The sequence below is a fragment of the Rosa rugosa genome, chromosome 1 (assembly GCF_958449725.1).
Source record: "Rosa rugosa chromosome 1, drRosRugo1.1, whole genome shotgun sequence".
NCBI classification, from domain to species: domain Eukaryota; kingdom Viridiplantae; phylum Streptophyta; class Magnoliopsida; order Rosales; family Rosaceae; genus Rosa; species Rosa rugosa.
Window position 1 is genome coordinate 46,317,008 of NC_084820.1, and position 22,085 is coordinate 46,339,092.

At 38.3% G+C, this 22,085-nt stretch overlaps 2 protein-coding genes and 1 long non-coding RNA gene across 6 annotated transcripts; 2 read left to right on the forward strand and 1 right to left on the reverse strand.

The window, feature by feature from the left end:
• The first annotated feature begins 43 nt into the window (after positions 1 to 43).
• LOC133725121 (putative disease resistance protein At3g14460) lies at positions 44 to 5,016 on the forward strand. Of its 2 annotated transcripts, none has more exons than XM_062152247.1 (8): positions 44 to 343; positions 431 to 670; positions 979 to 2,849; positions 2,948 to 3,031; positions 3,519 to 3,806; positions 3,938 to 4,054; positions 4,451 to 4,507; positions 4,594 to 5,016. In XM_062152247.1, the coding sequence occupies exons 2-4, from the start codon at positions 474 to 476 to the stop codon at positions 3,016 to 3,018; spliced, it is 2,139 nt and encodes a 712-aa protein (XP_062008231.1). In that variant the 5' UTR covers positions 44 to 343; positions 431 to 473; the 3' UTR covers positions 3,019 to 3,031; positions 3,519 to 3,806; positions 3,938 to 4,054; positions 4,451 to 4,507; positions 4,594 to 5,016. The 2 variants fall into 2 exon arrangements, with proteins under 2 accessions (XP_062008231.1, XP_062008232.1); XM_062152248.1 differs by having other exon boundaries at positions 4,628 to 5,016.
• Positions 5,017 to 13,163: 8,147 nt separating this feature from the next.
• LOC133738844 (2-dehydro-3-deoxyphosphooctonate aldolase-like) lies at positions 13,164 to 16,160 on the reverse strand. Its single transcript, XM_062166520.1, has 8 exons — positions 15,826 to 16,160; positions 15,596 to 15,720; positions 15,297 to 15,347; positions 15,121 to 15,178; positions 14,844 to 14,918; positions 14,624 to 14,708; positions 14,296 to 14,354; positions 13,164 to 13,754 (listed from the first exon to the last, which is right to left on the reverse strand). The coding sequence occupies exons 2-8, from the start codon at positions 15,655 to 15,657 to the stop codon at positions 13,716 to 13,718; spliced, it is 429 nt and encodes a 142-aa protein (XP_062022504.1). The 5' UTR covers positions 15,658 to 15,720; positions 15,826 to 16,160; the 3' UTR covers positions 13,164 to 13,715.
• Positions 16,161 to 18,341: 2,181 nt separating this feature from the next.
• LOC133738850 (uncharacterized) lies at positions 18,342 to 20,768 on the forward strand. Of its 3 annotated transcripts, none has more exons than XR_009860320.1 (5): positions 18,342 to 18,596; positions 18,725 to 18,749; positions 18,820 to 18,870; positions 19,699 to 20,236; positions 20,461 to 20,768. It is a non-coding gene; the product is annotated as an uncharacterized LOC133738850 (long non-coding RNA). The 3 variants fall into 3 exon arrangements; XR_009860317.1 differs by having other exon boundaries at positions 19,699 to 19,765; XR_009860328.1 differs by lacking the exon at positions 19,699 to 20,236.
• Positions 20,769 to 22,085: the final 1,317 nt, after the last annotated feature.

Sequence of the window (22,085 nt, forward strand, 5' to 3'; positions counted from 1 at the left end):
TGATAAACTTGCCTTTATAGTTTATACTAGGCTACTTTGTACTATCTTTTCACAAATTAAATGCAAACCACCGACCCCCATCTTCCTCTGTCTCTCGGCCCCCACCAGCTGCTTTTCTCTATTCTCTTATTCTTTTTTAATCATTCTTCCCCTTAGCAGCAACTATTCTTCTTCTCTCCTCCTCCTCCTCCTTCTTATTCACTTCTTCTTCGTATTCAACTATTTCAGTCTTATAGAGCCCAAGCAAGCAGCAGCCATGGTTCTCAAGACTGAGCTTTGCCGCTTCAGTGGCGCCGAGATCTACCCGGGTAGGGGCATCAGATTCATCCGCTCCGATTCTCAGGTTAAACACCAAAGCCTAGCTCTCTCTGTGATCGATTTCTATACTCATCAGCTCCATCACTAATACTGGAGTTGTGGCTTGGTTTAGGTTTCTTGTTCCTGAATTTCAAGTGCAAGAGGTACTTCCACAAATGGAACCGAAGAATCGTGAAACCGAAATCGGTTCGGGTTTGCTCGGTTTAGGACGTTTCGCGTTTCCTCATTGGATACGGACGTTTCCAAACCGTTTCCAAATTAGGATACGCGTTTCCCGAGCGTTTCCGACCCGTTTCCGTTTCCGTTTCCGAAACGGGAAACGCGGCCATTTTGGCGTTTCCGTGCATCATAGGTATGTACGTGTAGTAGGAACTATACTTGCCATGTGTATGTACGTGTAGTAGGAACTATTAAGTATAGATTCTAATGTTTATAAACAACTCAGTTAGTGACAAAAACCTATTTCCGTATAAAATAGAAAAAAAAAAATTAATCTTTTGACATCTTGATGAGCAATTGATGTTGCTGCATAAAATGTCTGTTGCTACAGCCATAGGATAGGGCAATTTGCAAGTAGCACTGTTGATCTATAGACTGAATAAATTACTAGAACGAACTGCCTCAAATTTTTGACACTAAAACATAGAACATACGAAACAGAGAACAAAGAAGAAAGGAAAACAAGAAAGACCACCAAAAGATCCAGGAGACTACTCAAGGGGGAGGTTGGGCGGCATCCCCAGGGGTGGTGAGGTTAGAAAATTGTAGAAACTGCCAGCTCTTGCCACCACTTGGGCAATTGTGTTCTCTGAAAGAGCTATATATAAGAAAAATGCCTGGAGTGGTAAATGTAGGGCAGGAGTTTTATGGGGAGGGTAGCTTGCCTTTCCCTCGATTAGAAATTCTGGAATTTGAGCGGATGGACTTTTGGAAGGAGTGGTTTTCCTATCAACAAGATCAGGGACTTGAAACTTTCCCTTGCTTGAAAATGCTTTCCATCAAAAACTGCTGGAAACTGCAGGGTCGGTTACCTGAGAACCTTCATTTACTGTCCACGCTTGTGATTCATCAATGTGAGCAGCTAGTGGTTTCAATCACAAATTATAAAAGCCTTTGTGACTTGAAAATAAATAATTGCAGACAGGTGATCCATAGAAGTGCTGCTCAGTTTGAGTCACTAGAGGCACTAGAGCTTTCAAGTATTTCAGAGTTCGTACTCCAAGCAGAGGAATTTGTGAGAGGGTTGACAAAAACTAAAGATCTGAAGATTACAGTTTCTAAGAAGCCGACATTTTTAAGGGAGAATGAGGATAGATTACTGGAAAACCCGATTTCTGTTCCTCATTTCTTCATAAGCAACTCCCACCTTGTTTTGTTTCATTACTTATCATCACTTCAGAAACTTCACATATACGACTGCTCTAGTATAATTTCTTTTGAAGAGGTTTGTTTTCCACCTTTTCTTAAAGAAATAGAGATTGTGCGTTGCCATTCTCTTGTATATTTCGCAAGATATCAGATTGCCCCACAACTGAGAAGATTAAGTATCCGGGTTTGCAAAAACTTTAAATCATTAGTAGAGATTGAAGTAGGAAGTACTCAGACTTCATCTTATTGGTCTTCTTCATCTTCTGCTTCAACTCATTGCCTGATGATGCAAAAGGAGACATCTAGTCTTGAGGACTTGGCAATAAATAGTTGTCCCTCTATGACGTCCTTAGGCTACCTACTAATCAGGACGCTTAAACATCTTCGGATATCGGACTGTGCAAATATGGAGAAAATAGTCGATAGGTTCCATGATAACATTCTTCTTGAAGAAATTCAATTATGGAGATGCCCAAATCTTAAATCCTTCCCGGAGGGTCTATGCCACCTGACCAATCTTCTATCATTATCGATCATAAACTGTGAAAGTTTTGTTTCCTTTCCCAGAGAAGTGTTTCCAAGAAGCGCCTTCAACTTGAGGATGATTGAGATTTCCAACTGCCATAATTTGGAGGGCATCCCCAAAGGCATGCAGAACCTGAACTCTCTTCAGGACTTTCATGGATTGGCGTCTTTTCTAGAAGAGGGTTTTCCCACCAATCTAACAAGACTAGTAGTTTGGAAAGTCAAGAATTGCAAGGCACTGTTGGAGTTGGGATTGCACAGTCTCACCTCTCTTAGAGAGTTGTATATCAGTGGTGAAGATCCAGATTTGGTGTCCTTTCCACCCGAGGACAAGATGACACCACCCCTGCCCAAATCTCTCATTCAAATCACAATCGCCGACTTCCCAAATCTTACTAAACTCAGCAAGGGCTTTCAATTCCTCACCTCTCTTGAATATCTTGAAGTATCTAGTTGTCCTAAACTAGCATCAATTCCAGAGGGGGGTTTGCCTCTTTCACTTACTCGACTTTATGTCATTCAATGTCCTCTGCTAAAAGAGAGATGCAATCCAATGAAAGGTAGATACTGGTCCACCATAGCCCACATCCCTTGCATAACTAATGGAGACATGGACATCCGGTTCTACTCCCTCCAAGGTACTTGCTTCCAATTCAGAGAAAACTCTATTTGTTTTCACTAATTAATTTCCAGCATCTTTATAATGGTATGAATACATTATTCTTTTCACTTGCAGAGAGCCGATCCAGATTAAGCACAACACATTCTGTACTTAAATGTTGTACAACTCCTTACAGCAGTTACTGAAGAAGAAATTACTGTAAGCAAGATTCTGTTTTTCCTTTCAAATTACTCAATAACATTTATTAATCAGAATAGCATTCTGAAACTTGTACAATTATTTAGATATTTATGATCACCTTAATGTTTGTTATTCAACCTCCTTATCCACATTACTTGATACAGAGCTGGAGTGTGGGACCTTGTTTCACTGTTTTACTTATGCATTCGTATCAAGTTCATGTCCGTATGATTAGTTCTACATGAACACTACAATTTATTAAAGTACGTAAAGGATTCAAGAAACTTAAAAAAAAAAAAAAAAAAAAAAAAAAAAACCCTAGCCCACCCCACCCTTACATATGTCAGTGAGAATCAAACCCATAACCTTTACAACAAGAAACTTAAACCCCTTTGTTTTTTGCATATTTTCTATTAATTGATTAGTTCTACATAAACAATATAGTTTATTACAGTAAAGTACGTTGTTTTTTGTTCATGTCCTTAAGCATATACATTATTTGCAGATGCTACGGCAAGCTAGCTAATTCAGAAACTTCCAATTTATGATGTCAAGACTTATAAGCCACTGTTAGCGTGAGATGGTACATTGTTTCCCAAATCCCCTAAACGAAGTTTGGAAAGGGAATTGAATTCATTCGTGAGGGCTGCTTCCCTTTTTCAAGCACAGCTTTTGGTCAACTTAGGTCCTCGACTATAAAACAGATGCAAATGGAGTAAAGGACCAAATTGGTCCTCCATAGCCACAAGACCTTGCATTCTCAAGCATCAAAATTCTCATTCTGTTGTCCCAGGTACTTCAATGTCAGAAAAAGTCAAAACCTTTATGTTTTTTTGTTTACTGTCGTAGGAAAGAATTTGTTTAATTTGGTTTTACTAATTTCATAGTTCTTTTTATACTTGTCTCATTTTCTTATTTGAACAGTGAGACTTCTGTCAAATTATATTCCAAATTCAAAGAGGTAATAGTAAAATGTTCAAAGGTTGGAACCCATTGCAGCAAGCTAAACTTAAGGGAGGGACTAAGAGATCGAGATTTGTGGTAAGCAAGATCATACTCCTTTTATTCTTAACGAAGTACTCAAGATCTTACATTTTGTATGATTTATTTTCTATCAGTTGTGTTACTTTTTCCAGTTGAGTTGAGATTTAGAACCGTCTAAGTCATCAAATTTTCTTGACTATTAATAGATAGACTCTGCTCAGCGTCATATGAAAGACTAATATTCATTTTCGAAAAGTTATTATATCTTGTCAGCTGCTACATATGTTTGGACTTTGGAGCAACAATAATCTGGATCATGCCTTCTTTGTTTATTCATCAACCACATTGGTTATGTGCTAATCTAACAATCCATATAAATCCATATATAATATAAATTCATAGAGAATCCACATGCAAAACCAACTAAAACCTTTCTTCATCCTTATTCTTCAGGTGTTATGTTGCATACTGGAGTTTGACGCTGGATCTTTTTTCAGCCATTGATCACTGGTAAGAAGCCACAGTGACTTATGTGTGAATATTTTATACAAGTCGTTCATGTTAAGACTTCAGGCATATATATATTTCTCTCACAGACAGCTGCCAGTTGAGACTTGAGAGTATTGGCAGGTAATGAGGTAATTCACATGCTAGACGGCAATGCTAAGGCTGCATGTTGACTGTGGTGAGATTTTAGAAGCTTAAAGTGAGATTTCTCCGAACGAAGTTGAGAAAACGCAGGAGGCTTTAGTATTGATCATGATCGAGCAAACTTATTTTGTAGATGCAGTCTCTTGATTGTGACTTTGGGTGATTTCCGGTCCTGTGCTTAAAAGGAGACAGTAAAGAGATTATTTGGTAGTGTATGTGAGAAAGAATTTGTTTCTTATCATTGTAGTTTTTTCTCATGAAACCTCGGACAACTTCCAAAAGCCCTTCACAGCTAGCTAGCTGCCATGACAATTGGAAGCTTCGTGGTATTTTCACTTATCGATTGTGCCTAGATCTGTTAATTTGAAGGGTGAGCTGTGGTAAGATCATCATCCGTTATCTGTTCTTAAGAAATGAAATATAAGTCAAATAAGACACTATTGAGAGAATGAATTTTCTAATATATTATTACACCTATTCTGTGGTGTATATAAACATACTACGTACTACAACTATTGTGTACTACTGTACTACACAACATATACAAGGTAAGTAGTTACAATCACAATATATTCCCTTGTAGTCCATTCCTAATAGGGAACGATGACTCACACTAACACTCCCCCTCAAGTTGGCGCATATACATCAATCATGCCCAACTTGCTTAGTGAGTCATAAAACGCCTTCCTAGAAACTCTTTTGGTAAGTACATCTGCAAGTTGCTCTTCAGTTGGAACAAAAGGAAAGCTAATAATTTTGGCATCTAGCTTCTCCTTTATAAAGTGACGATCAACCTCCACATACTTAGTACGATCATGCTGTACTGGATTCTGTGATATGTCAATAGCTACCTTGTTGTCACAATACAACTGCATGGTATTTTTTAGTTTGAAACCCAGATCACGTAACAAATTTCTCAGCCACAACAATTCACACACTCCGTGAGCCATACCTCTATACTCGGCCTCAGCACTAGAATGTGCCACAACTTTCTGTTTCTTACTCCTCCATGTAACCAAATTACCTCCCACAAAGGTAAAGTAACCTGATGTCGACCTCTTGTCTGTGATATTTCCAGCCCAATCTGCATCTGTGAAGCCACAAACCTCAAGAATGTTGTTGTGTTTAGAAAACAGTACTCCCCTTCCTGGAGCTGACTTCAAGTACTTCAGAATTCGCATAACAGCATCCATGTGACTCTCACTCAGATTATGCATGAACTGACTCACCACACTCAATGCATATGCAACATTGGGTCTAGTATGAGCCAAATAAATCAAGCGCCCAACTAACCTCTGATAGAGAGCTCAATCAGTAGGTACCTGATCTGGATACTCAACTAAACAATGGTTCTGCTCAATAAGAGTATCAATAGGTCTGCAATCCAACAAACCTGTCTCTGTCAGCAAGTCAAGAACATACTTCCTTTGGCACAGATAGATTCCTTCTCTCCCCCTGTCTACCTCAATTCCTAAGAAGTACTTAAGCTCACCCAAGTCCTTCATCTCAAACTCAGAAGCTAGCTGTCTCTACAGTCTATCCATCTCAACAGTATCATTACCAGTGATTACCATATCATCCACATAAATAATTAGAGCTGTTACCTTCCCTTGTTGATGCTTGAGGAACAAGGTATGGTCTGAGTTGCTCTGCCTGTAACCAACCTTCCGCATGAATTGTGAAAATCTTCCAAACCAAGCACGAGGTGATTGTTTGAGACCATACAGATATTTTCTCAATTTGCATACAAAATCACCAAGAGAAGCAACTACATACCCCGGTGGAAGGCTCATGTACACTTCCTCGGCTAACTCTCCATGAAGAAATGCATGCTTGACATCAAATTGTTTGAGTAGCCAGTTTAAACTAGCAGCGAACGAGAGCATAAGCCGAATAGTATTGATCTTGGCAACAGGAGCAAAAGTTTCATCATAGTTTATACCATACGTCTGAGTAAACCCTTTTACTACAAGGCGTGCTTTGTACCGATTCACTGATCCAGCTGCATTATGCTTCACGGTAAACACCCAACGACAACCTACAGCCTTCTTGCCTTGTGGTGGAGGCACAAGTTGCCAAGTTGACAAGTATTGTTCTTCTGCAACTCCTCCATCTCTTCATCCATTGCCTTCCTCCACTTTGGATCCCCCAATGCATCCTGCACTTTGTTAGGTACTGATACAGCAGATATTTGATTCGCAAATGATTCATATGACTTAGACAACCTCTTAGTACACGTATTTATTTGCGTGCAATTATATCTAGAACACTAGAAATAAGCTTATCTTCATGACAATTATTATGTAATTAATCCATTTTTATTATTTCGTAGGAAATAAGCGGAGTTACGAAATTGAGACAACCGACACGAAAAAAATAGAGTAAATGAGGATTTTCTACCACATGACGGGAATGTCAACCATGAGTCGGCGTGCGGTCAAGATACGCAGAAGTAATTTGAGAAAAAGAAATAAATAAAAGAAAAGGGAGATAACAAGCTTAATTAACCAATAGTTTTAATTAACTGTGGTTAATTAAGTGCTGCACGTTGCTTAATTGAATGCATTGGAAACCAAAACATGGTAGCAGCACATTGGTGGTTTAATTAAGCATGATATTAAACCAAGAAGCACAGACTTTTCTTTCCTCTCTTTTCTTCCGCGCACACTAGCTCTTTGGCACGTGCTCATTGGAGCAAATCTTGTCCATTCCTTCTGTCCTTGCCATCACGTGGACGGCCACCGATGATCATTCAATCTCACTATATATCTCTCTCGCACAGTAACATGAAAATGAGAACAACCCTACAGAAGAACAGTAGCCGCACACCACCAAAACAGGGCAGCCCTTTGGGCTGCTCTCTTCTCCCATCTTCTTCCTCCATTTTTTCCTCTTTTCTTTATATTTTGTTTTGAGATTTGAAGGACTACTCATACAAAGCTTCAAGGATCCATCAAGGGACTCAATTTCTACAAGATTCAAGATTTGGGTATTTTGTGGGGTTGTAATTCAAGGCTAGTCATGCTAGTTTCATAGCTATTTGTGACTATTCTTGTTTTCTCCTACACTTCTCTACTCTTTGCTATTTGAATTTTGTAATTTTGATGTTCATGAATATGGGTTGTGAGTAGTTACTTTTGGGGGGCTAGGGTTTCTAACTCTAGCTCAATTTTGATGTAATTGACGTATTTTGCAAGTGATAAATAATGTATTTTCATATGGGTGCACTCTAATTACTATGCTACTTGGTTCTTGATGCATGAATTTAGGGAATTAACCACTCTCTTTGTTATGTGTTGAGATTTGTGATGTGTGCATGATACAATTTGTGGTTCTTTTGTTCACTAGCTTCATGTAATTAGTGTGGTGTGTCAAGTAGTTGCTTAATCGAGAATGAATGATTGCCTAAGTTTCTATTTTCTTGTGCCCTTCGGCTTTAATCCTAGACCTTGTGGCCCTAACAAGGCATAATGATTAGGGTTAGAGAGTTCATTCTTGCCTTAACCGGAAGAATGGATACCAAATAAGAGAAATTGACTTAGTGGCCTTAACCGGCATTAGGTAGAGAACTAAGTAATCGTTAAATTTTAGGTTGTAACTATTGCATGCTTAAATCCCTAATTTCTAGAGCTCTAGGCCTCTAGTTCATGTTTTGGTAGCCCTAGTAAGGTACTAACTCATGAATTAGAGAGTTCATATTTGTCCTAATCGAAAATGTGAATACCCTTAAGGAAATTCGGCTTAGTGGCCTTGACCGGCATTAAGTACGGGATGTTAAGGGGCTAGTAGTTTATAATATCTGACATACCATAGTGGAGTGAAATTTGCACTCCCCTTTTTATAAACCACACTCCCACTTTCATTTTAACTTTTTGATTTCCAAAATTACCCCTCTAACCACTCCCTCTCCTCCAAAGCTGGTTCTCTCCCCCCTCTTTGCAGAAATTTCTTGAAGCCACAATACACGAGACTTTTCATGAAGAGTATAACACAATGAAAGGGGTTTTACTTTTTTTTTTGGTCAATGAAATCATTCATTAAAAACCAAAGGGGAAGAACCCAATGGAAAAAGCCCAAACAAGGCCCAATTACAAGTAAACCTAACAAGGAAAATTAAAACTCAACCCAAATCCACATAGATAGGGAAAAAAAGTGTAACCCTAAAAATTAAGAAAAACATCATCTCCTACAATACAACAGCCGCCACCCAAGCCATCCATGCCGCCGCCGCCGCCCGGATTAAAAAGGTAGGGAAAAGTGCCATATCGAGTAGATAAAATCCGAATAACCGCTGCCAAAACAATCCCAAAATACAAATCCAATCGAAACCAAGGTAATGAGATGATAAATTGGAGCCAAACCCACACACTAACACTCTCTTCTCCACCAGAGAAACTCAAACCGGGAAGAAACCGACGCCATCGAAATGGGATAAAAGCCAATAGCAAAGAAAAAATCCAATGGTGAATGGGGGGTGAAACACCCATGCGTGAGCACCCATACACCTCTAGGTGTTTCTCACTTTTAAGAGGTAGCCATAAGAATCTTCAAGGAACAAGTCTTTGGTAGTTGGAGGGGAGTTTATGTGAGGAAATGGGTGAGGGGAATCATGGAGGTTTGTGGATTTGAAAATTTTCTGGGATGTTTGACAAAGAAAGAAGGAACAAAGTCCTCTAAATCTGAACATAAGTCAGGAAATCACCACAAAATAGGGTATAAAGCCACCACAGAGGGTGTGAGAGAATCAAGGGAGATGAAGTGAGTGCAAGACAGAGCAAGGAGATCTGGTTTCTCTCTCTAAGTTGAGAGAGAGAGAGGCTCTCGGGTAGCTTACTACTTGTTTCTGCAGCTTTTATAAAGGGGTTTTACTTGTACCAAGATAAATTTCCTTCATTTAGTCATTCAAATCTAATTCTGAAACTCATCTAGTGCTTTATTCATACCCAGGAGACAAGAGGATGTAAAACAGATAAAGGAAGGAGCATTAGATTTAGAAACTTTTTTCTTCTTCTGTTTGTTATTCTTTGACAATGAAAATATTTCATAAAAGCTGCAATAAAAGATAAGAGAATCCATTTAACTCATGAGACTTGCCAGTTGCCACAGCTTGAGATGCATATAGATTTAGCGACAGAAAGGGGAAAACCATGCCTACCAAAAGAACTCAAATAGAAATACAAACCCATGATCATCATTCATTAATACGTTCTTGATTTCTCCTCCATAATCATTTAAATTTGTTCGATTCAAGACAAAATTTTCTTAGTTGTTAATCTCAATGACTAATTGTAATAGGCCCGGAGAGAAGGGTCAGAAGATGAGAGAGAGGGAGAAAACAAATGAGGAAGATGAGAACATGAGGGCAAAAAGGAAATTTTGCATAATAAAATTGAAGAAAGGAGTGTGGTTTGCAAAAAGGGGAGTGCAAATTTCACTCCCCTTATAATATCTTACATACCATATTTACCATATATACAAGGATATTACTGATATATAGCATCCACTCAGGCAAGTCTTTGGCATTGTAGTTTCATAGACTTGACATTAATTTTCTGATCCAAAATCATTAAAGTAACTTAAAAGAATAAAATACAAAAATTGAAGCTGCTAACTGCTCACTAGGGTGGGTTCAGTTCCGAGCCTAAACCGAAAACCGAACTGAAATTAGAATCGGTGCGGTTTTTGTATTTTGAGAAGTTGACACCGAAAACCGAACCAACCCGAACTGTTCGGTTCGGTTCGGCATGGTTTCGTTTTTTTTTTTTTTTTTTTTTGTAAACAGATTTTTACCGAATATACTTCTTTGGTATTGTAACTCGAGAAATTTTTGTTTCTTCAAACCTGTAATAATAATCTATCATAATGAGTTTACAAGTTTACTAATGCATGCTTTGTACTTCAATAGACAATAATCTATAATTTCATACTCCATAGTCCATATAATTCAATTGATATAGTCCAATAGTCCATCAAGTTCTAGCATCAACATATGAAATGGTCAAAAAATATAGAGTCCAAAGTTTATAAAAGTCCATCATTACATCGATCAACACTAACCTCACAAATTAAAAATGTATAAGTTCACTAAAAGATTAAACATCACAAAAAGAATGAACCAACATCAACATATGAAGGAGGGCAATGACATGATCTCAAGCTCGGAAAGATGAAGTCTTCGACTTTGGAGGTCACATTCCGCTCCGACTACTCCCTACTGTAGCTCCACATGGCATCTTAAGCATCTCTACATTAGTATAAGAGAATAATAAAAAGAACAACATTAGAAAAGAAATACATGCAATCATATATAACATAAATATTACAACTTCATTAACCCAAAAAACTTTAACTAAGAAAATAGAAACTATTACCTCTTTCCGCTTCTTCACACAACTTCATCTCCTCAATAGTAGGCATATGATGTAGATACACATTTTCACTCCTAAGCCAATTTTGTGTACATATCAAGGTCTCCACCATTCTAGGACTTAGGGAGCTACGGTATGGATCAATAATCCTCCCACTCGTGCTAAAAGAAGATTCCGAAGCTATGGTTGACACCGGAATAGCTAGAATATCCTTTGCAATGCGGGCCAATAGAGGATATTTACAAACTCCATTCACCCTCCACCAATCCAACAAGTCAAAGCCTTCACCATCTCCTTCAATAGGATCTCCAAGATATCTATCCACATCGTTGTTTACAATCTTGACTTTCTTTGCTCTTCTCCTTTGCTCCTTCTCTTTCAATCTCCTTTCTAACTCCGTTAGACCCTTACTTGAACTAGAACTAGATATCCCCTCACTTGATACTTGAGAGCCACTAACCTCACCAACACTCCTCATACACTTTGTAAATGTCATACAAGAGATCTTTCACACTCTTTGTGTTAGCTTCCACCTTTTCATCCATATCCCCATCATCTAGAATCTCAAAATAGTCAACAACTTTCTCAAGTTTATGACGTGGATCAAGAACAATAGCAATGAATAGATAGTGATTCAACTTATCAAAGCTACACTAATACTTTTGAAACTTGTCTTGCATGGGTGATGCAATCTCAGACAAACATGGGTTCTTTTGTTCTTGCAAAAGACCATAAATAGAGAGTAAATCACCAAAAATATTATGAATGGTAGGAGAATTAGAACAACATACCTTCAAAGTGATTTCATAAAATGGTCTCAAGAAATCCACAAATTGCTCCCCATATTGCCAATCAACACTTGCCGGTGGCCCTTCTTTTGGCTTTTCACCCCTGTCATCTTAGAGCCATGCCCAAAAATTACCCGCATCTTCATCCACCATTCTATCAAAATCTTTTTGGAATTTCAAAGCCCGTTCCAACATCAAGAATGTGGAATTCCACCTAGTAGGGACATCTAAAATCACAAGCCCTTTGCACTCTAGTTTCACCATTTCAACACATTCCTTGAAAAAATCAAGCCTTTGTGGGGAGGATCTAACATACCTTACCGCATTGCGAATGACACCAATGAATATCTTCATCACACTCAATCCATCATTAACAATCAAGTTAAGAATATGGGCCACACACCTCACATGCAAATTCTTCCCTTCACGCAAAAGTGCATTAGGGACACCCCAATCACCTATCCTCTTACTCAACTCCTTTAATGCAACATCATTTGATGAAGCATTATCAACGGTGATTGTGAGAATCTTCTCTATACCCCATTCCAACAAACATTAATCCTCCAATAGCTTAGCTATAGCCTCTCCCTTATGATTTGGAATCACACAAAAATTTAAAATTCTCTTATGCAACACCTAATTATTATCAATGAAATGTGCAGTGAGAACCATATAATTAATGTTTTGAATAGAAGTCCAAGTATCGGTTGTAAGAGACAACCTATATCTACTCAATTGATCCATCAATTTTTTCTTTTCCCCCAAATAAAGCTTAAGGACATCCTTTGCTATTGTCTTACGGGAAGGAATTCTCCAAGAAGGAAGAGCTCTACCCATAAAACGCCTAAACCCCTCTCCCTCCACATGAGAAAATGGTAGCTCATCTAATATAATGTACTCCACACATAACATAAATAGCTCTTATTGAGTGCATTCTACAATACACACACTACACCAAAAATGGTCTTTTACTGCCCACAATGTGTGCCGTAAAAGGGTATTTACGGCGCACAAAAGCAGGCTGTAAATGCCGGAGCCGTAAAAGACGTACCACATTTACGGCACACTAAAATGCGCCGTTAAAGTGCATCCAAGAACGCCGTCAAAGTGATATCGGAAATGTCACTCATGTTATTTACGGCACATGTTGCACGCCGTAAAAGACTTTCTATTTAAGGCGTATAATGTGTGCCGTAAAAGAGTGGTTGAGTTCCTATTTAAGGCGCAGCTTGCACGCCGTAAATAAGGTTTTTTTTAATAAAAAAAAATTATATTTTTACCAAATTCACATTTGTATCACCATATCTATATGACAAATTAGATGTACGTAAGAGAAACATTTCAATCAGATTATCGTTATAAGTAATTTCATTTACAAAATGACAATTAAAAATGTACAAGTAGCAGTAGTCATTACATCAATCAATCAAACTCTAACTCTACAAGTTCAATTCACATATCAGTTTCACAGTTTCACTTCAGCAAACAGATCAAGGACTACCACCCTCCCTGCAGGAACATAATGTAAAAGTGTCTGGAAAGAAGTGTGTTCCATTGTTAATGACAACAGATAAATAAAAGCGAACAATATTTCAAAAAAAAAAATTGTAAATATAACCTTCATTTGTGCAATGGATCATGTGAAAATGACCACCCCTGCAGAATTAGTCATTAGCATACCAAAACATAGTAAAGTCCAGTGACTTTCTAGCAACACTACAAGTAACTGACATAAGGAAGTCATCATAATCAAGGTCAAAAGTGAAAAATACTTGTAGCACAAATTCTAAATAGTTTATGCAGCTTCTTGATTTATCGTATATCAATTCCATAATATGAAGTGATCGACAATTGCAAACCTGAGATAGTTGGGCTTCTACTTCCAAAGATGCAGCTCCCCTTTTAATCTCTTCATCCAGCTTCTTGAAATGTCCATACATAGAATAGTAACTGCAACATGCATTGAGAAGTGAGTGTTTCGTTCTTTCACAAGTGCAAAACAGAAGAAATGATAGACATTGCAGAAGCAAATCCAGAAAAGATAGTTGCATTAAAGGTGACCCAACTTAACTAGAAAAACTTAAAGTTACCAACCAACTTTTCTTTCCATAATGTCAGATTACAGTTAGAGGACTCAGATGTAGCAACATACAAACAACTGATTGGCCATACCACTTAGGCTAATGTAAGATATAAGAACAGAAATTTTAGAGCACCAAATGTTTGCATATTCACCAGGCATTGGTTCCTACAAATTGTCCTATGGTTACTTCTTTAACCACAAAAGCATTGTCTATTGAGCCAAACAAGATGAAGCACTGTTGAGAAAAATTTTGGGCTAGAGATGGGGAAATGTGTTTCATGAATTTCCAGTATGATTCACAATAAAGTAATTTCTATTTTCATGGAATATAAACAGGAAAACTATAAGACAGAAATACAGATAACACCACCAAAAAGTACAGGAAGGAAAAGAAAAGAAACAACTTACAACAGGACAATTAGCTTCTCTGATCCACTCCAAATTACGCGGATCAACAATTAAATCATCTATAAACCAAAGCAGAGATGTATAAGATATATGATATATGAGTGTGCCACAGTATTATAAAGCCAATGTTAAATCTTAAATACTATGGATGCACAACCAATGCATGAATATCAGAAACCAAAAAGGGTTAATGCAACCAGAAAATTCTCTCTGGACATAAGCATTTGACAAGGAAAGTGGGCAAGCAGTGGAATCTTGAGGAAAGCTCAAATGGCAGCTTAATTGGACATAATCATTGCAGCTATAAAAGAAAACGGGGATGTCTTACTATAACCAAACATAGTTCCCCTCTCACAAACCATCACATTTGGATTTCCTGCCAGTTGAATCTTCTCAGCAGAATTTACCATGACCTACAGATGTGGAAAACTTAATAATAAATACCAGATGCATATACATGCCAATATGTTTTAAATGAGATTGGTATCAGTTATGTCAGAATTAATCACTCAAAACTAAACTATAGAGAGATAGAGTAAATTACTCACAGAAGGAGCACAGAATTGACCCTTCTTAATATTGACAATCTTTCCAGTCCTGGCTGCTGCAACTAGAAGATCTGTCTGTCATCATAAATCACAACTGAGATATATTGGTAGTACATATCGAGGGTCAGCCTGAAAATGCATAAAGGAAACTGGAAGTTCAAAAATTCTGACCAATCGTAGTAGTCACATATTATGATACTTGACATGGATTACTTTCAATAGTCTTTCAGGGAATAATCAATTCACAGTCAACTCATAATTCCAAGTTTCCACCAACCTGCTTCCATATTGGTTTGGCCATCCAACCTTCAATCAACTTGCGTCTTCTCTGAAAGCTGGTAGAAAAACACATATGATTAGCAAAACTTCTTAGCTTTACACCAAGCTAAAAGTAGATATGCAGGAGTCAATAATTGATCTATAAGTGCACAAGTTACAATTATTTTGACTTACAGAGAGTCTTCTAATATTGACTGAGAAAGTGAGAACTGAGAAGCATGCTTTCTGAAAACATATTCAGTAAAACAGAACAAAAATTCAATTTGACAATCAAAACAGCACAACAAGAATAAAAATCCATGATTCAACTTACAAAAAAAAAAAAATAAGGACGAGAATGACAACAAATCTGACGGAGCTAGTGGATTAACCAAAAATGGAGATCAAATATGAGTCAGTTCCAACTTTGTAATGGGTCTGTGGCAGAACGAAAACCCAGAAATAGATTCAGATTCTAAGAAAAAGTCACATACCCAAAAGCCTCTCTTTTGAAATTGGTGATATTGCTAAGTGCAGCTCGATAATTGAGCCCCATCTCCTTCACAAACTTAGCAGCCCCAATATTGGATCTTTACAAAAGATCTAATCATAACTGGATCTGAAATTAAGAAGAATAAACGACAACGATGATAACTGAGCAAGATTAAATCAAAACAAACCGACGAAAACAAGATTGAAGAAAAGAGTAACAGCAGAGATGGACCTGGAGGGAAAGGAGGAAGCTCCGGCTGAGAGATGTGTGAAGGAAGAAGGTAGAGAAAACGAATCTGAAGCAGTTGACATTTTGCGGTCGCGATCCGGCTCCAAGCAAAACGCAGATCCCAAAGAGGCGGTAGAGGGGACCACCGAGACCTTGGCCTGACGGTTTTGGACGGTGAGCTTAACCCAGTCCTTGGCGGTCTCCTTGGCGATCTCGAATTGTCGATGACGAAGAGAAAACTGAGAGGCCAGTGAAGAAAGAGAGAGCGAAAGGAAGAGAGAGAAACTGAAATGAGATAGGGTCGTGGACTGGAAGTGAGGCAGTGAGAAACGAGGGCTCGAGGCTGTGTTATGAAATGAAAAAAATAAAAATGAAAAGTGTAGAGGGAAAAGATGGAGGGAAATAAAAACTTTAGTGAAAATTTTTGGCCTTTTACTTTTACGGCACACATCAATGCATGCCATAAAAGACCAAATGAACAATGACATTAACGGCATGCATTAGATGCACGCCGTAAAAGACTATATCAGAAAGGGTATTAACGGCCTGCGTGAAAATGCGCCGTAAATGTGTGTCTATTACGGCACGCATTAGATGCATGCCGTAAAAGACCATATCATAAAGGGTATTAACGGCTTGCATGAAAATGCGCCGTAAATGTGTGCCTATTACGGCACGCATTAATGCACGCCGTAAAATGTGCGCGGTAAAAGAGTCATTTTCTTGTAGTGACAACTCAGTAGTTGATTTTTTAAAAGAGAAAATCTTTTGCCTTTTAGCTTTCAACTTCTCAATATTAGGGGGATACTTTGGACACTTGTCCATATGATTTATAAGGGAGGTTGTACCATTCTTCCTAGGATCGGCATAGTAATTTTTTCCACAATAATTACATTTACCCTTAATTCTACCATCCACCACATCCCTCCCAAAATGATTCCAAATATCTGACCTTTCTTTCCGTTTCAACGCCTCAAGGATGCTTTCCACACTTCCATCATCTTCAAGCTCGGTTGCTTGACTTCCTCTTTATTCTTCCGGATTTGCAGCAACTGCTATTGGTGTTGTCGATTCACCAACACTAGTGTTGATCTGCAGTTTATAGAATTTGATTGTTAAGAGTATATCGATACATAGACATAAAAACATAAACAGATTGCAAAAAAGAAACTGTTTACAGTAAGCATTACATATTGCAGTAACAGTTTACAGAAAGCTGCACAAATTGCAGAAACAGAAACAAAAACATATTGCAGACACTGTTTACAATGCAGAAAATGTTTACATATTGCAGAAAATCACACATTGCAGAAAAAGTTTACACACTGCAGAAAATGTTTACACATTGCAGAAACTGTGTAAAATGTTAACACATTGCAGAAAAAGTTTACACAATGTAGAAAAAGTTTACACATTGCAGAAAATGTTTACACACTGCAGAAAAAGTTTACACATTGCAGAAAATGAACACACATTGCAGAAACTATTTACACATTGCAGAAATTGTTTAGGACAGAAGCACATACCTGAGACTGAGATGATGAAGTCAATTTCGGATGAGCACCCGAACTAGTAGCAGCTGATTTAGATTGCCTCTTCATTTTCTAGATATGCAAATTACTCCTATTCAAATCAGTAAACAGAAACATGAGTATAGAGGTCAAGAAAACATTTTTAGACCAAAAAGCTACCGTATAGACTATAGAGGATTAGAGAACAGGTTTGCAAAGCTATAAAAAAATATGGACAGATAGCAATTATCCATATTAAACCAATTATACATAGGTTTGTAGTGCCTTGGCTTATTAAGATTGTTCTATATCTTCAAGTCTTAACCAATTTACCAAAGGATAGAGATTTGGTGAACTCAGGGAGCAATTGAAAAATTCAAAAGGTAAATAAAATAGGATGAATGCAACATATACTGCATTCGAAATCACAATACTAGTAGAGATGTCATCCATAATAATATGTCACTCCTAATTTCCATAACAATCCAGAACACCGTACAAACCCATTTCCCTGAGCATATCGATACAATATAGCATTACTAAAACAAACCCATATCCCAAATTTGTCAAAGTTATAAGCTCACCCACCACCCTGTAGACCCCCGTACTTTTTATTGTTTATTTTAATTTGTCGTATAATGTTTGAAACTACGTATTCGTATGGTACATAAGTATTCGCGCTTAGGTTAAGACTTTGAGGCCATTAAAAAGGATTAAGAAATTTAGAGAAAATCCAATTTGGGTCTAGAAAAGTATTTTTAAAGTATCAAGGCTTAGGATAAGCTCGGAAAATTTTTCCCGAAAGGATTCGATGAAGTATAGGAGAAATAAGGGTGTTTGAAGAGGTAATTTTCGGAGTGGGCTTGAGAAAATTAAAAGGAAAATGAAATAGGAGCAGCCCAAGCCCATTGGCCCAAAAGGAGGGGCAGATTCGACTTTTCACAATTAAAATTTGGGAGAGGTATTTAAGGAACACATTCTCCAAACCCTAGCCTCAACCCACCTCATTTTCACTTCAGCTCTCTCTCTCTACCCGAGAGCTTCTCTCTCCTCATCCTCGCCGGAAATCGCCGCCGTCGCCGCCGCCGGCCGCCGCCGGAATCCGGATTTCAACCAAAATTTCCAGATTTTCTTCTCTTCCTTCCCTCTTTCCATTTCTCCAACCAAAATCAAAAAATTTAGCCATTTAATCCCCCAAAAACCCTAGAACCCGAAGCTAAAATTGGGGCTTTTGTGATTTCTTCTTTCCAAGCTCAAATCAAGGTATTTTCCATCCTAATCTAGCCTCTAATCCTTCGATCTATACCTATTTCTTCCTAAATCCAAGATTTTAATTTGGGTTTGTGATTTTGTTTGCATGAACCCGATTTCTCCTTTAACCATCAAGCTAGGCTATGGGTTTGGCAAGGATTTTTGGTAAGGATCTATCCATGCAACCTTGTTTTCGAGTTTTTGGTTGAGATGTTGATTATGGACGGATTTGTAGGTGAAGAAGGCCAAGGAGAAGGTATATGACGTGATTTTTGAAGGAGAAAGGGTAAGGAATGGGTTTTGGACAAACCCTAGAATTTTTGGAATTTATTTGATTGATTTGGTTTATGTTGAGCTATTGTTGTTGTTGGAAAAAATTGTGAAATTAGAGATTTGAGGATGGATAAATTAGTAGGATTTTATTAGCATAATTTTCTTAGTGTTGGAATTTTGTTGTTGAAGATTTGGTAATTATCGTTGTGTAGTTTTGGCCAAAGGAAAAAGAAAAGGAAGGAGAAAAGAAATGGATTTGTTCTTGGAAGAAAAGGGAAAATAAAGAAAATGGTAAAAATTGGATTAAATGAGTTTTTACCTTGGTAAAGTGGTAAAAAAGTGAAGAAGGTGAAAGTAAAGGTAAATTCAGTAAAAAGGAGGTAAAAGGTAAAAGTGAAAGTGTGGAGGTAAAAGTCATGGTAAAAGTGAAAAGGTGAAAAATGAGAAGTAAATGGATAAAAGTAAAAGTAAAACTTTATTTATAATTATTTATTTATTTATTTTTAATAAATAATAAATAATGGTAAATAAAGGATTACTTGGTCAAAAGTCAGAAGTCAAAGTCAAAGGTCAAAAGTCAACTCCGAGAGTTGACCAGGGTTGACCGACCTCGTAAAACATAAGGATCGACTCAACTTTGGTCGCTCGGATTGGCGAAAGTTTAGTGGAGCGATAAGGACGTTTTCCTTTTTAAGAAAGAAGTTAGTTTCCCAAATTGGTAAAGGTTGAAAGAAATAATTAATGGTCTCATTGAAATAAAAAGGAATTAGTGTGCGCGATTACTTAAAGTTGATCATGATGTTTACCTGGATAATTACTTACAAACTAAGTAATGGTTTAGGAAACACGATCGTTAAGGAAGCTTAAGCGGAAAGCATCAGAGTGTGGAGTACGACAACATTTTCCAGGTAGGGTGAGCTGTCCCTTCCTTGTTAGAGGCTTTTCGATATATGTGGAATGCTCTAGTATAATATTACGTTGCCTGCAAGTATGTTTTTGGTTGTTCATTAGTCGATGCCTCGTGATACATGTGTTTTCAGAACTGATAATTGTTGATTGCGAAAACCGAGGCTAGACTTGCATGTTGAGATACTGTACCTTTTGTATGTTGTGTTTGTGACCTGAAAGTGAATGGGACCTAGACGCGTAGATTCCTAGGGATCCCACGGTGTCGATAACCGTGAACCTCCGGAGGGGGCTGTGCTCCTATGTTTGTCAAGGAAAGGTAAATACGGACAGTGAACCAGTCATAGGAGACTCAGAGCCAGGAAATGGACACTTTCGCTACTTGTAGTCACAAGGACTACAGAGTAGTTGGCTGGTTCTCTTACTCAGGACGAACCAGATCGGTCACTGATTTATTTTACTTTAGCCGGCAGGTAAGTATCTCGGAGCTCCAAATTGTGTGAAGCATGCTGCATATGATTTCCTGAAACGAAACAACTGTGATTGTTTTTGTTTGCATTTGTTTTACTTGATTTTACAAATGCGCGCAACCTATATTCTAGTAGCTATGTTTTACCTATTAGATTTCAAACCTAACTAAGGTTGGGTCGGCCCCTATTGGGCTAGCGAGAACGAAATGCTCACCCCTACATTTCAGGTTACAACGAGGTCATTCCGGACGATTTGGATTAGAGGTGGGTCGTTGGCCGAGTCCGTGTGTTGCTGTTCCTGTTGCTTGAAGTTCTTCCTATTTGGTACTCTATCGATTTACTAGCTTCTCTTTCTATGTTGAACTCTGTGAGGTCCGCCTACCTGGGAGCGCGCCTCACCCCTTTGTTTTACTGTTATTGTTGAACTCCTTTCATTTTGGTTATGATGTAAGCCCTAAGGCATCACAGTGCACTTGCCACTTTATTTTGTTGCTTTCCAGACTTGTTGATTTAAATGTTGGGTTGTTGATTTAAAGTCCTTTCTTAAAAGTTTTTCTTGGTCTCCCATTTTCCCAAAATTGCATTTTCAACAAGCCTTGTAGTATTAAGTTGGTAGGTCTACGGTACGTCTACGACGTATCGAGCTCCTATTGGCTTAATATTACGGCGCTGTGGTATACCCATTCGGGTCGCCACACACCCTCCATATTTCAAACCCAAAATCAATACCTTATCATTCAAAAGTAAGCGTGATACTCAATTGACCAACAAGATTGAAAACCCACATGAACAAAAGCAACTGAAAATCCCATAAACAAGCACAAATCCTAAACACAAACGATCAAAACTCATGTTCACATCAATTATCACACAGATGATACTCTCAAAGCATAATGACTTGCATGTTGAAACAAACCAGTCCAACAACTTCAAGAAACAAGAATCCATAAGAGACAGAGAGTAAGCCAAAACGTGATGAGGTTATCAAAGAGGTGTACCTGAAACTAAAATACTCAATTCCAAGGTTCGGTTCCGGCGAAGGTGCGAGGGAGACGACGACCAGCAAAACATGATGAGGTTATCATCGGACTCTGATCCACAGAGACGTCAAAAAGCCCAGATCGATGGGGTTTTGCTGAAGATGAAATGTAATCAGAGACTGAAGTGAAATTAACACACAACAAAGAAGGGAATTAGCAATATGCTTACCGGAGAGAGCTTCGACTTCCGGCGAAGTAGCGAGGGAGATGACGACCACCGACGTTTTGCAATTGTGGCAGAGGTCAAAGAGAGAGGAAGTGGCCGAGACTGGGGACTGAGGTCGAAGCGTGATCAAGACAGAGGTCAGAGAGAGAGGGAGAGGTCGAGACTCGGGGGTCGGGGCTGAGGTCGAAACGCGATCGGGACAGAGGTCAGAGAGATTGAGAGAAAGGGAGGAGTCGATAGTCTCGGGACTGAGAGAGGCGGATTGAGCCTTTTAGGTTTTTAGGGTTTCCGCATATACAAAACGACGTCGTTCTGAGGAGGTTCAGTTCGGTTTCGGCCCGGCTAAAACCGAAAACCGAACTGACCAGATTCGGTGCGGTGTGGTTTTTTGCTTTTCGGTGCGGTTTTTTTTTTGTGCGGTTTTTTCTAGCTTCGGCTCGGGTATCGGTACGGTTTTTTTCGGTTTTCAGTCTCGCAAGCCCACCCCTACTGCTCACTTTACTTAGGGAAATCAAGTGTCAGATTGACTTGTATCACCACTCATTTGTCTTCAATTTAAGACCTCTAGTCTCCCGTGGCAGCTTGCACTCTGCACACCTGTATCAACAGTTGTAGCATTTAAATTATAATGCTTGAATAAATATGA